General features: G+C 34.9%; 2 protein-coding genes across 5 annotated transcripts in view; both read right to left on the bottom strand.

The window, feature by feature from the left end:
* Window positions 1-15,399, bottom strand: part of LOC108607683 (transcription initiation factor TFIID subunit 1) — a 48,120-nt gene that overhangs the window by 13,103 nt on the left and 19,618 nt on the right. The window lies entirely within an intron of this gene.
* Window positions 748-1,703, bottom strand: LOC108607684. The gene has a single exon (XM_017998645.1). It carries the CDS (start codon window positions 1,536-1,538, stop codon window positions 771-773), a length of 768 nt encoding a protein of 255 aa, XP_017854134.1. The 5' UTR covers window positions 1,539-1,703; the 3' UTR covers window positions 748-770.

Raw genomic sequence — 15,399 nt, 5'->3', positions numbered from 1 at the left:
TTATTTTATTTAGCTTCAATTTTAGTTATTATAGAGCATAGCTCACTTCGCCTATTTGTGGTTTGGCCACACACTTCAAGTGCTTAGTTCAAATTCAATGACTGACAAGCTAACGCTCTGTTAACTTGCCACAGATTATTGAGCTGCTGCTGTTGCTGCCACAAGGCGTTGACTATTCCATGTCAATGCGTCCTTTGGCAATTTAGCTGAGCTGACAATAAGCACATTGAACTTTATGTGTGGCTTAGCTTGGCATAAAAGAGAGAGAGAGAGAGAGCACATACATAATTGTAAACTGATTGTTCTTCACTAAAAATATATTTAAATATAGCAAGAGTATGTAGAATTTAAAGCATTTATTTGTGCATTTGTTTTAAGCAAATAAATTTAAAGCAATAGCTAACTAACTAAATGTGGAGCAAACAATAGACGCTGGCAAATTAAATTAAATTGCAGCTATGTTAAAAATTGAGCTACAAACTTTGGTATAGCATAAATAATTCTTCATAAATTGCAATTTTGTTGTTGAAGCTTGAAATAAATTTACGTGGCTTAAGGAAATGCTAAACGAGTGTGAGAATTAAATAAAAATCTCAACTCTGCAGCAGATCTAAATACGCTTGTTAATAAAAAATTAAATCACTTTGCTTTGCTAATTATTATTATTAAATTCAAATGTTTTGCAAACAGCCTAAACTATATATAGCTATATTAACTAATTAATTTAAAGTGTAAACTAAAGCTGCTTATGCTTATGCTAAGCGTTGTTATTACAATGTTAAGTAGCGCAGCGCTTTGTCGAAGAAGCGCTCCTCGGGTGAGTCCGCATCGATGGCAATGCCGCGTCGGGATTTGGAAGTAAGATGCTCATATTGATAATGATATGGATGCTTCAAGGTGCTGGTGGCGGGTGGCGGCGTAGCAGGCGCGCGTCCGTACTCACGTTTGAGCACCATGTTGATAATGCGTGAGCGTGTGGAGCGCTGCTTGGGTTTGCTTAAGACCTCAGAGCGTGGACGCATTGAAGAGCCGCCATAAATGCCAGACTCAGCGGAGTCGGACTCAGATTCCAATCCAGTGCAGCTGCAGTAGGTGACGCTGCTGCGTGGTGAGTGCGCCGAGCTGCCATAGGCTTCATCATCGCAGGTATCGTAGGTGGGTGAGCTGGAGTTGCTGCTCTGCTGCTTGATGGGCAGCGATTCGCTTACAGCGTAGGGTATGCACTTGGCTTCCAAATACATAAGCGGCTCATCTACTGCATCTTCCACACTTGGCGTGGGACTCACACAACGCTCGTCCTGCAGCTCCGCCATGCGCTGCTGCTGCAACTTGCGCTCACGTCGCTGCTGCTGTCGCTCATGACGCTCGCGCTCAATGCGCGCAATGGTTTCCAAACTTTCCATAAATAAACCCAAATCGTGCTGACTAAAGCGCGCTGCATCCAGTTCATAGCTTGTGCTCATGTGTCCAGGCTCCAAGCTAGCCGCACTAGCCAGATCAATGTATTGCTTGCAGGTGTAGGTGGTGGTGCTGGCCATGTTAACGCTTTGCTCTTCGCTTTGCTACTGTTGCTCAACTGCAAGCGTCGCGCAGCTTATAAAGCGTACAACAGCTACCTGCATTCCAAGTCCAACCCTCAATCCCACCCACTGCACTGCCCTTTGCTTTGAGCTGGGCCTTGCTACCTGAACTCAGCAGCTGGTAAATCCCTGTCGCTGTTTTCGCGCTAAGTGCTGATTGCTTTTTAATTTTGGCATTTCCCAAATGTCCTGCGCACACACGTGTCCCTTTATAAGGTTGACCTAGGCCATAAAACTCAAAACCCTCAACAGCTGCTGGCCTAGCCTTGTCCTCAATTTATTGCCTCTGACCTGCCACTGCAATTTGCACTTGTCTATTGGCAAATCAATAAAATGTACGTTTGTTAGTTATTAATAAATAGCAAATGCGTCACAAGGCCAAGTTAGCCATGTTGGCCAAGTTTACACAGCATAGTGCGATAAGATTGCAATTTATGCGCTTTGATTATCAATAAAGCAGCTTGGCTAACTAACTTACTATTTATTACTTAAGACAAATTGTAAATTATAAATAAAATTGTTTAATACGCTTTGCTTATTATGCAAACAGTTAGTTCAATTGTTTATATGCTACTTGGCATATTAAATGCAATTGTTTAACTCCAGCACAAATATTAGCTCATCAAAGTTCAAAGTTGAGCATTTTTATTATGAATTCAAAATTCAATTTAAATTCATTATTATGTTTTAAATATTTTAGAAATATTTTTTTTTAATTTTCAATGCAATTGTTATACAATTTAAATTCAATTTAAATTCACTAATATTTTTGTTAATAAGTTAGTAATATTTTTGCAATTTGCAATGCAATTATTAAGCTCAAATAACAATTTAATGCATTGTTAAACAATTTAAAGAGCAATTTAAATTCATTACTATTTTGTAAATAATTTAAAACTCAATTTAAATTCATTATTTTTTTTTAAATATTTTAGAAATATTTTTTCAATTTTCAAAGCATTTGTTAAGCTCAATAAACAATTCAAAACTCAATTTAAATTCATTACTAGTTTGTAAATATTTAATAAATAATAAATATACATTTAATTCAATTATTAAGCATTGTTAAACATTTATTAAACAAATGTGAGAATATTCAATTTAAATTCATTAATATTTTTGCAATAAATATGCATAAATATTAAAGAGCTAACAAAGCAATGTTTAAAATCAAATATGAATTTAATACTTTGTTAAGAATTTATTAACAACACTCAATTTAAATGCATAACTTTATTATATAATAATAATATGCATAAATATTTGATTTAAATGCTTGAGATTTTGCTTGAACAATTTGCTACTTAGCTTAGCATTAATTTAAATATATGTGCGAATTTTTATAAATGCATAAATTTGTTTACATTTATATTTGTTAAATGCTGCGCACAAAAGTAAAATTACTTTATTTATTTTCGATTTGCTGTATGCAGTAATTCGAGCTTAGCACAAAAAATTGCTAAGCAAGCGAAACTCATGAAACTGTCGAAAATAAATCTTTTGTTTACTTATTATTGTTGCAAGCGAATTTGCTTTTAAAGATAACAAAGATAAGAAAACAGGCACAACTTGTTTCCAGCTTAGAGCCAGCTTAAGCTTGAGTTGCTAATCAGCAGCGCACTAGAACTTAAGCCGAGCTACTTAAGCTAAGCTAAGCTGCGGCTTAAGTTAGGCAGCAGCTTCAACTAGAGTACGCAGCTATTTGCTTAATTAACTTGAACAATTTGCACATTTCAAAGTGTTTTTGGCTAATTGAACAACAAGCAAACATCGAGTGGAGTGCAGGCCAAGAATTCAATTAAAAAGCAAAAGCCACTTGGGCACTTTGGCATTGGTCAGCAAATGATTTGCATGAGCTGGAGAAGTTCGAAGGGAAGTCTAGACAAGGGCGCGGGCTGCGATTTAATTTGAAATTCGAGGCGCAGCTTTGCGTTTTGTTGATTAAGTGCAGTTGCTTATGATTTGTCAGAAACTGAAGCTGCAGCTGCAAATGTGATGCAGAGATTAAGCGGAGAGTAGAAAGAGTTGAGAGCTGGGGACGGTTAAGCCATTAAACTGGCAATGCAGCACGTAGCTTAACCCTTGTTTGCATTTCATGTGGCTTCAAAAACTTACGCTACAAATTGCTGCGCTTAAACTTTGTACGTACCTGCAATGAAAATAAAATCAAATAACTATTAGTAAAATTAAATTTTTTATGCTTCTTGCTTGTTGTTGCTATGAACTGCACCCAACGGAAATATCAATTTACAATACACAAACAAACAGACTGTCTGTCTATATAAAATGCCAATTGGCAAATGACAAACTCAAGACAATTCGCTCTCTCCCTCTCTCTCTCTCTCTGTTGCTGAGTGACGCCCACACAGCAATCAAATAAACAAAAACTTCAATTGCTGCTTGCATTTGTTAAAGACAAAAGCAAATTGAGTGGAACATGCACACAATTAGGGTTAAGTATTTCAAGTTTTATAAGCAGCAGCAACAGCAGCGTAATTAAAGTTAAAAACATATAAAGCGTATGATACAAATTTAATTTAGTTAGACTTGTAGTAATTTCTAGCAAGCTACAGCTTAAAAAACTGCAGAGTTGAATTAAAATAAATAAATTTGTCTTAAAGTTTATAAGCAAAGCTTAGGTATTGTTAGTTATTTAGCCACAGCACCTTAAGCTCAAAACTTTAATCAAACTTTAATTAAATTGGTTAGTTATTTAGCTAGTGCCACAGAATTTGAAGCTCAAGCTTTAGTTCAACCAAAAGCAACGCTAAGCTAACTTTAGTAGCTATTAATTGCTATTTTAGGCATAAGAGCTACAGCTTTAGTTATTTAGTAGCAACTCTTAGGCGCCTGACTAGTTAAATAAATTCTGCAAGAGCTTCAAAGCTGCTAAGCTTGAGTTTGAGCAACTTAAGCCTATGGCATAGCCAGTTCCAAGTCTAGTAGACTAAAGAGACCTCTGTTGATTTCTAGGCAAGCCTGTTTTATAAACTAAAGTTTTTAAACTAACTATAGTGTTTGCTACATATATAAAATAGAAATCTTAAAACGTTTTAACTCAAATCTTTGTTAGCATTTTTTTTATGTAAACCTGATTGGGTTTTCCCCAATCCTTGCAACGAATGTTGTGTCTGCTTAACACTTCCAATCTATAAGTTTAGATCTAAAAACAAAAACATAAATTTAAATAATTTTTAAATTTAATTTTTAATACTTTTTGTAATCCTTTAATCATTATTGTCGACTGTACATAGTTGACATTAAATAAATAAAGAGATCTCTGTTGATTTCTGTGGCAAGTCTGTTTTACAACTAAAGTTTTTGCTAATATATAAACTAAAGTTTTTACTTCAAGCGTTTTAATTCAACTCACTAATAATATTGCTCTATTTATTTTAACTAGTGTTGTAGTTACGACTTAGCATTGAAATTGCTGTCAAATATTTAATCAAGCATAATATTCTTTTAGTTAAGTTTGATATTACAGCCTTTTAGCTATGATAGCTCTGAAGGTTAAACACTGTTGATCTCCCCACTCAACTCATGAAATTGCTGCAGCTTTAGCCACAATAGGGTCACATTAATAAAACAAACTTCAACAGAAGTCAGCAGCAGTGAAAACAAAAGTTAAATTCTTGCAGTTGCTGCTGCTGCTGGTTGCGTGCCGATCGTCAGCTGTGCGTTTATTTATAGCGCTCATTGTAATAACTCCATCGGCAGTTGGCAAGAGTCTGAGTGAGGCACCAGCATAAACTTCAAACAGATGTCAAATCGCCGCTTGCTGTTAATTATTATTAATGCAACCCCACAACCCCCTCTTAGCCTAGCCTAGCTGCATTTTCGTTTGGGCAGCGCAACTTTAATTTTGTCCAAGTGATCTCATCTAGCAATGCGTCGCTGTTTTACATTAAAAATTATTGCCCAGTGATTTTTACATTTGTTTGTTGTTCTTACAGCGGCTGCGGCTGTTTACTTCAGTTTTCAAAACGAGGCATTTACTTGGCCAGTTCGCTGGGGTCATTGAACCTTGCGCCAACATATGGAGCGCGCTGCTCTAGCTTTGCTTTGGTTTTGCTTTTGGTTTTGCCTCTGTAACCCCAAAGTGCAAATGAATGGCGCTGCTTTGATAAATAGCACATGGCAGCAGCAGCAGCAGCTTTTCTATGGCTTTCATGTTTCTTATTTTTGCGTTGCAAATTCATTGTCACAATTGCTTGAGAGCAGCAGCTTCAACTTAATAGTGACTGCAACTAAATGGGAAACCCACGCAGTCAATCATAAAATCAAGCACAAATTTATTAAGCGCAATTTTGATTGCAACAAGTGCGTGTGGGTGGGTGAGGCATGCAAATTGCTATGCAACAAATTGTGGCAGCACTTAGAAATGAAAGCAAAGCGGCTTAAGTGCAAAAATAAAGTTGAAAGTGCAGCAAATGCAATTGAAATTCTCAGCAAAGTAAGTTGTGCTTAAGCTGGCAGCGTTAATAACAGCACAGCGCTAGCTAAGTTAACATAACAGCGCGTTAACAGCGCTAACATAAACTAAAGAGAGCGAGAACTTTTTAGGCAGCGATCGTTAAAGAGAGCGCTGAGAGTTTTGTTTTCAACGCTGTTTAACATTTAAAGCAAACTTTGCTCTTCAATAAAATTAAACTACTATTTAAAAAAATATATAAACAATAATATTAATTTAGAATTAATTTAATCAAGCTTTTCAGTCAAATTAAAAATACACAATATTTTTTAAATGAATAAAATTATTTCAAACTCTTAAAAGTAAAGCTGCGCTATAATTTCTGCTATTTGATTGATTGAATACACACAATACACTTAGAAATATTGCTTAGAAATATTTTTAAAGCGTAATATATTTTAAAATATTATTTAAAATGAATGAAGTCTATTTATAAATAATTTTCTAACTACATTTTTATAGTTTTAATCACACACAATTAAAAAGAATTTTTTTTAAATATATGTCTATATTTTTAAAAGGTTCTTTTTAATATTTTTACAGTATAAAAATGTGCTGCCCACTTTAATATTTAATGCCATAGCTTAAATATAACAAATAATAATATTTCTGTACTAACTACTACTAGCAACTTTTTCTATAAAATTACAACAAATAAATGCAAACTACTTGCTACATTAATATTAATAATATTAGTCTGCTATTTAATTATTTGAATAAGTTTGAGTTTGTCTGTGCTGCTGTCTAAAGTTCATTGCTTTTGAAATTCCCTAATCTATCTATTGCTATAGCTATATATATAACTATTGCTAGCTGTCATTAATTTTACACATTTTAGCAACAAAAACAATAAAACGCTACACAAAATTCAATGACACAAGCTGCTAAATTTGATAAGCCATAAAAAATTATTAAATTAAGCTTTAATTGCGCTGCACTTTGCTTTGTTTCAATATATATTATATATATAGTCTGTCTGGCTTGTGATGCCGCAAACTGTGCAACTCAATTGGCGTTAAAAGCTGCAACGTAAATGAAAATAAAATTGAATTACGCGCGCAGCACAAATGAAATTTTAAAATATTTCGTTGGCTTAATTAAATTGTTTGTAGACTAGTTTTTTGTCTACTGACGCTACTGGGCAGCAAGCCAATAATAAAAAACAAAAACTGCTGCACCATTAACTTTTTGAAAACAATGCAAAATATTTGAGGCATGCGGACGCACGAGCGAGAGCAGCAGCCAAATGGGCAAAGATAAAGTTCAGACTAGCTTAACATTTTAGTTTGTGAGTGGGGTGGGGGTGGGGGGGGGCTAAACTGGGTTAACTGAGTCAGCGTAGAGTGCGTAGAATGCGCTTTGCATAATTCTTAAAGCAATTGAAACTAATTGCCTAAGCAGTGGTGTTAATCAAGCTAATTGCTGACATCAGCGACGCCCCAACAACAAGCAAAAGATCAACGAGGGCAGCTACAGATATTTGCACGTGAAGCAAGCTGAACACCCCAAGCATATTGCGTAAGTCTATATGATATCATATAGACGCAACTAGAATCAATAAACGAGTTTCTATTACAAATACTCAAGTTTAAAAGTTGTTTACGATCAGCACAAAAAGCGCTTTGTTTATAAATAAATATGCGTTAATATTTGCGCGTGTGTGCACAATATTTGATTGCTATCAATTCAGTGTAGGGGGGTGGCAAAAAACTTGGCGACTAGAGATTTATCTGTAGACTAAATTGCGCCATGTGGCAAAATCAGAAATGATATAGAACAACAAACAATAAAATTTAGAAGCAATTGAAAGCGCGCACACACAATTTACTGATAAGGCATTAAGGTCATGGGTGCGTATACGTAATGTAATGAGTGAAGGTTACAGCAAACAAAAGCGTACAATTTTATACATTTACAGCTTGCTTAATAGTTTAGTTATTAGCTTTAAATGCTAAGCTTACTAAATTATAGACTAGTCTATAAATTATACAAAAATTCAGTTTACAATTCCAGTTGCAACCCTCAGAATTAAGCAAAGCTTGCGGCAAGTTCATTGACCAGCAAGTTTAAGGACTCAGTTTGATGCATGTACAACTGTTGCTATTGATTTGCACAAAGGCACAACAACAACAAAACCAAATTATAGGAAATGATAGAACTTAAGCCTCAGCTCGACACGCGAAGCTCGACGTGACTGCAAAACGGATGTGGGCGACAAACAAAAAATGCTAAAAAATGCTGCATAACATGCAAAGCAAAAAGCGAGCACATTGAACAAATAGCAAATACCCTATAGCACTTTTTTTTTATACTATACTGACTGTAATTATGTAAACTGCAGTCGTTGCCTGCAACATTTGCTGCTTTATGTTTCCTGTTGATTGCAATTAGGCGAGCCATGTCAAGTAATTATGACATGAGCACAAAAAAGGGGGCAGAACAGACAGTCAGACAGACAGTCAGACAGACATTTATCTGATTTGTTTGTGTGCCCTAAAGTGGCCTCGTTCAATGAGTACAAGTGCCCATTGTCATTGCTGCGAGCTAAACAAATGTCTGTAGCTTTGGCTTGCCACCCACATTAATTGGCTAGTGACCAATACCAAGTTGCCGTTGCAACTGTTGCTGCCACACGTGCCACGCATTTATCACACAAAAACGCATTTCACGCTACACTAACGTCGCCTTAGCCTTCACTGCCTGCCTGCCTAGACTCGAGGCTCTCCCTCTATAATTTACATTTTATTTTGGTGCCTGGAAAATTCCCAATGCGTAACCAAAACTATAAATGCAGGCACCCGGGCCAGCCATAAAATGACCTTTTCCACAGCAGGCAAATGTCAACTACATTTGCATATGTTATGTGATATTAAAACCCCGGGGCATACTGTAAGCTAAAATTGCAGAGCAATGTTGTGTTTGTCAGATGAAAGAAATATTTTGATATACAGCACAACACAAAAAATAAAGTTAAACAACAAGCATGTAGAGTAGGGTGGTTCGTTTTGAAATAAACAAAATGTTATAGTAAGAATGTAAGCTATAAAAATAAGCTGAAAATATTTTGTATGGCTCTAATTAATAATTAATATACAAATTAGTTTGTAGCTTTTTTTTTGACGATTTTATTGCTATTATTTTAATTATTATATATTAAAATGTTTTATTATTGCTGCTAAGTAAATAGTTGCATAAAAAACAATGTCTAATTATAATTCTGTATTTAAAATGTTTTATTTTAAACAATTTTGAATATAAGATTAGAATTAGAATAGAAATTGATAATATCAATTAGAAGAATATTTCTCATAGGCTCTTTAGGTTGTAAAATGAGCAACAAATTAAATTAATATACAAATTAGTTTGTGGCTTTTTTTTAAAGGTTTTATTGCTATTAATTAATTAATTTTCAGAAACTCAAATACTTGATTATTTTAGACTATTCTTGTTTAAAATTAAATTCAAATATAAATTTATTGGTTTTTTTATATTTTATTGCTATTATTTTTAATTAGCAGCTTGATTTATTATTTTGTGCTGTCTTGGCCCTATATATAAATACTCAAATGCTTTATTATTTTAAGCTAGTCTTGCCACTAAGTAAAAAGTTGCTTCAAAAACATTTTCTAGCTATAATTTAATTTAGAATTTAACTGCATTTTCTGTTGCTTAAGCCTTTGCTATACCAATTTGCTACTGGTATAGCAATCAACTATTGAAATTGACCCAGCCAAATATAAATATTTTGACGCTTGATGCTTGTTTGAACTAAAAGGTCAAAAGTCCGCAAATAGACATTGCCAAAGTTTTAACATGTGAGTCTATTTGATGGATCACCTGTCACATGGCCAACATTCCAAAGCGCCAAACCCATTCAGACAGCAGCAAATAGAAGCAACGCACACGCAGATAAAAAGAAAGAGATAGCAAGAGTTATGAAGTTATGCATATAATGCAAGCTACAAGACAAACTCTCAACATATGGCACACAAATAGGTAAACAAAAAATAGAAAGAGAGATGGAGAGAGCAGAGAGCGCAACACATTTCTAGTTGAAAGATGTGTGGCACATTAAAATGTGATTTATTCAAAAAAAAGAAACTGGCAGCGGCCGCTGTTTGTGGAACTATTTTTGGAATGCAATCATACTAAGGGGTGCGGGGTTAGGCAGCGCAAACGGAAAAGGAAGTGCGCATTATTTGTTTGTCTCTCTCTCTGTATTTTTCGAGGGTGTCCACTATGCGTCGCCGCCTGCTGTTTCGAGTCGATTCCGAGCTCAACTCAATACCAGCGGCAGGTGTGCGAGCAGCAACGCAGCTGACACGCCTCTGAGCTTAGCTGAGTTATCAGTTTGTTTGCAAATCAACTCAGGCGTTCAAGCTTTGACTCGCAGCCTTGAGTATTTTTAACTTTTAATTCAATTACCATTGGCCTACACACATATCAAACACGAACTCGGCTTTAACCCAGTTCCAGCAATTCAAATGAGCAAACTGTAAAATTATCTAGGTGGGCATTAAAGTGCAAAAAACTTTCAAGTATCTGTTGTTTCCACTGCATAAAGTTCATAGAACTCTCCCGTAGCTTAATCATCGCATTCTTGTCTGTGCCCAATCTATGAAACTAAAGATTACATCTTGAGTTTTGTAGCATAGCGAGCTATGATGTCATTTGGCCATCAGACATTTGATTCTCATTAGAATTGTCATAGAAATTTTATACAAATTAATGTACTGTCATAAACTGTTATAAAAGTCTATTGTTGTCAGCAAAATGACTTAATGGCGCTTTTTTTTCAACTGTTATACATATGCTAAACAACTAATTGCACTTTAGAGTTGTGTAGTTCTATTCTAAAATGCAAATTAACTTAATGGTGTTTTACAACTGTTATACAAAACTGTTATACGAGTGTTTTGCAAAAAATTACACTATTTATGTGCTTTTCTAATATGCAAATTGACTTTATAGAGCGTTTTAACTTTTTTACTGTCATACAAAACTGTTATACAGCATTATTATGCAAACGTTTAACATTTAATTGCACTTTAGAGTTGCATAGTTCTATTCTAATGCGCAAAATAACTTCATTGCGTGTTTTACTACTGTTATACAAAACTGTTATACAAGTGCTTCGCAGATAATTGCGCTATAGAGCTCTATAGTTGTATACTAATGTGCAAAACGACTTCATTGTGTGTTTTACAACTGTTATACTGCTATACAAACTGTTATACAAGCTGTTATACAAATTCTTAGCAAATAATTGCACTATAGAGTTATATTCTAATGTGTAAAATGACTTCATTGTGTGTTTTACAACTGTTATACAAACAAATCATGCTATTATCATTATCGCCAATCAACAACTGCAATTGCTTTACTCTTATACAATCAACTATTATTAAATTGCATTATAATTTCTATTTAAACCTACCCTAACATTTTCATAACATTGCATAACTCAACTTGGCTTAAAATAAAGACAAATTTGTTAGCAGCTGCCTCTTTAAATTCCACTAGACGCGCATCCCCTGCAGTGTGGACTTAGGCCTGCTTACTACAGTTTGTGGCATGCAACCCTTTTGTATTTTTCAATGCTTCACTGCGCGACACACTAAAGTCCTTTAACCTTTTGCTCGAGTTTTTGTTGCTTGCTTGCAACAACTTCCGCATATCTTGACTGCTTGGGGGGCTCACTTGAAGCTCAAACAGCTTTAAAAGGCTGAGATTTGCTACAGTTCCTGCACTTTGTTGAATTTTAGAGCGTGAAATTTGCAAAGTGAAATGCGCCATGTGATGGCGGACGTGAGTGTAAGTGAGCTTGAGTGAGATTAAGAGAGTGCAAAGTATATTTGAATTTGTCATGCAGCAAAGCTATATGCATAGATATGTGAATCATGGTGGATCTTTGTCGCTCTATAAGTAAACACAGCTGGCTGCTGCTTCAATAATTTATCATATTTGTGCTTTTTATTATAGACAATGTTTAAATATAGCCACACAAGTAACGTACGCTGGCCACTTTGGCATATGAAACAAAATTCGAAAAAGTTGCTATAAACAAAATACAAGCTGCAGCCAGCTTAAAATTCTTGCATATACATAAGTAAGTAGCTATATCTATAGCTATAGCTGGCTGCTTCAGTTTAACAGATATTCAAATTTTATGGCATTTGCAAAATGTTTTCTTTTTTTTTTTTGGTTAGCAAGTTGTTATTTTTAAATAGCAAGTTCATTTCACACAACAGCATAAATATTATTATTTAATGCGCGCTCTCTTTCTATTTGTTTTTATATTTGCGCACATTAACAGCTCGTGAAAAATTGCAGTAAACTGCGTTCGTATTGAAAATTTATAAATTGCTATGCGAGTTACAAAATTAAACGTGAGTCAATGTCAGCTCGCATAACATATATATCAAGTTATTTGGCCAAGACTTGCAAAAAGTTGTCTAGATAGCTAATTATATTAAAGGCTTTAATTGCAATCAAATGTGCTAAGGCTAATGGCAATTTGAGCTGCTAAGTAAGCCAATTAACACTGAATATATATATTATATATTATGCTATATATTAAATTTCGTATATATCAGCTGCTCTTGTATGAAAATAAATGACTCATTAATTAGTCTCCATCAACAATTATTGTGCGCAGCCCACACATTTCCTACGCTCAATTGATTTGCATTAATCAATTGAGAAAAATAACAAGTAGCTTAGCATAATAAGCAAAGAGGTGCGAAAAGTATTTAGTATATATTCGTATGTTTACGCAAAAAACTAAAAATTACACGCTGTGAAAAATAAATGTTGCTCTAATGCAAACAAAAAGTATCGGGCGGCACTAAAATGAATTTAATTTAAAAGAAAGCATGCACACTAATTGAGGAAGCGACTGTAGCGCGCTTCACAAGTTCCAAAGTGTTGAGAATCTTAAATGCCGTTTTAATTTGAATAAATTACAAACGGTCGCGGCAATGAAACAATGTAAAAATGCCTGAACAATGAGCTCAGCTCCAAGTATTTAAGTATTTTAATTACTAACAAATAACATACAAAAGTTTGAATGTCACTAAGCGAAATCAAACACAAAGACAAGGCAGTCAACTATTTTTTATTAGAAAGCGGTTGTCTTTCTTTCTTTTAATTTACAGCCAGTTGCATTTTCTTTGCCATTTTTTGTGCACAATTACGTGTGCGAGCGAGATAGCAAGCTAGCAAATATGGCAATGAAAAATACATCAAATTGTCTAGGCAATGCCAATAGATAAGCCGCTATTTGGTATCGACGCAATAGAAACAGGTAGAAACAGCAGAAGAAGAAGAAGAGAGCGCAGCAGCAATAAAACGGAAAAGAGCGCGCGCAACCCTCGAAAAAAAAAGACACACCTGCTTACGATCATGTAACACATTAAAGAGAGCGAGAGCGCAAGAGCGCGAGAGCGCAAGAGCGCGAGAGCGCACGCACACAAATTTAAGAGCGCGGCTGCTAACTGTGACTTTACCTTTCGCTTATGGAATGAGCATGTTAACTACAAATATTTGATGAACATCAAACCTAAGCGCACTAAACAATTGAAGAACATTAAATAATTGTTTTTGTTTTGTACTATTATCAAGCGTAGATAAGCAAATAAATAAAGTCAAAGACTTGCACTGTGGCACGCTTTGTATAATTCACTTGAATTTAGTCTTATCAACTTGTTTACATTACAAGGCAACAAAATTTTGTTAATTAGGCATTATTTGTATGCTTGTAACAACATTTACTTGCTTTCTTTTTTTACTAAAATTATTATTATTATTCCATATGACAAACTGTCAAGCGCAGCAACAAAAACAAACGCGCACAACATTTCCGCAAGAGCAAACTTTTATTTTAGCGGAAATCGAGGCGAAAGTTTTTGGCTCTAACCAAACGTGGGTGCCAGACATAGAAAATTTTACGAAAATGGGCGCAGTTACTTTAATTTTCTTGCCTTTTTTGTTTTTCAGACGAAGGTATGTCTTGAACTCTTTAGTAATTAATTATAGCCAAGCTATAATTTTTTTTCAAATTCAATTTGTTAACCTTGTACAATATTTGTTTATAGCTGCGTTTGTTTATTTTACAGCATGCGGAAATAAACAAAATATGCTGCCATAACTAAAATGAAAAACTAAACACTAGTCAGGCACAGTAGCGTCTCAAATAAAGTGCACAGCTCATTAGCAGTCTAATCAAATCAGCTGCGAGCCTGTGCAAACTTTTGGGTCAACAGCTTTATTTGCTGATTAACATAATGACAAAGCAAAGAAAAAGAAAAAGCTGCAAAAACAATGGGAAAAGACTTGGGCTACATCATTATAACAGTTCGAAGGTCAAGTGGTCATTGTAACTGTAGCAACGGCTATGACATTAAAGTAATCATAATTTGTAGCCCGTGCAGAGAGCTGAGAAAATTAAGCGCAAGTTGCGAGACAATGGACAGGGGCAACGATATATGAGCCTTGACTACAAGGATAACACAAGTGTGTGTGTGTTTTCAGCTGCGCCTAATGCACCATAAATCAAAGAGAGACAATGCCAGGCTCCCAGGCTTTAAATCCAACCACATTGCGCTCTAAGCGGATTAGCGTGTGGTTTGCTTGCAAAGGATGCGCCAAGCGCTGTTATGTTAATGTTAATGGCACACGCAACAGCGAGGCCAAAGAAGAATTGATAAAATTAAAGCACAAATGCAGCAAGCGGAGTGAGCGTTGGAGCGGGCTACAAATGAGAAGTTAAAGAGTGAGGTGTGTCGCTCGCTTAACGCCCCGAAATCAATTAACAGCCTTAGCAGAAGATCAAAGTCGCGCATTGGCGCCGCTCAAGTGGAAAAGAACTAGGCGAAAGCAAAAGCTACAGATAATACACACATATACATATATGTATATATGAACAAGTACAAGGAAGAAAGAGAGAGAGAGAGTGTGAGAGCGACTAAGTGAATGAAAATCGCGTCGTATGCATAATTTGCACATTGAGAGCAAGCACAAAAAAAAAGGAACGGAGCAAAGCGTAATGAAAATATTGTAATAGGCAAACAAGCATAACATATAATTATAATGGTAACTAAGCTAATACACTAACATTTTGGAAATTACAAAACTTTAGCTATGCTAACTGCATAATATTAAATGACAATTATAATGACTTAAGTTTTGCATTAAGCTTTTCAACAAAATATGCAATTTATTTATTCATTTCTTTTACTTTTCGATAAAATATGCATTTTAAATTTGTGAGTATGTTTAAAATTTGCTAAAATTCTATTCCATTATACAAATTGCTTTCTTTATAGAGTTGAAAATTATATTATA

The sequence above is a fragment of the Drosophila busckii genome, chromosome 2L (genome assembly GCF_011750605.1).
Source record: "Drosophila busckii strain San Diego stock center, stock number 13000-0081.31 chromosome 2L, ASM1175060v1, whole genome shotgun sequence".
Lineage (NCBI taxonomy): Eukaryota > Metazoa > Arthropoda > Insecta > Diptera > Drosophilidae > Drosophila > Drosophila busckii.
This window is presented reverse-complemented; position numbering and strand designations above follow the sequence as displayed.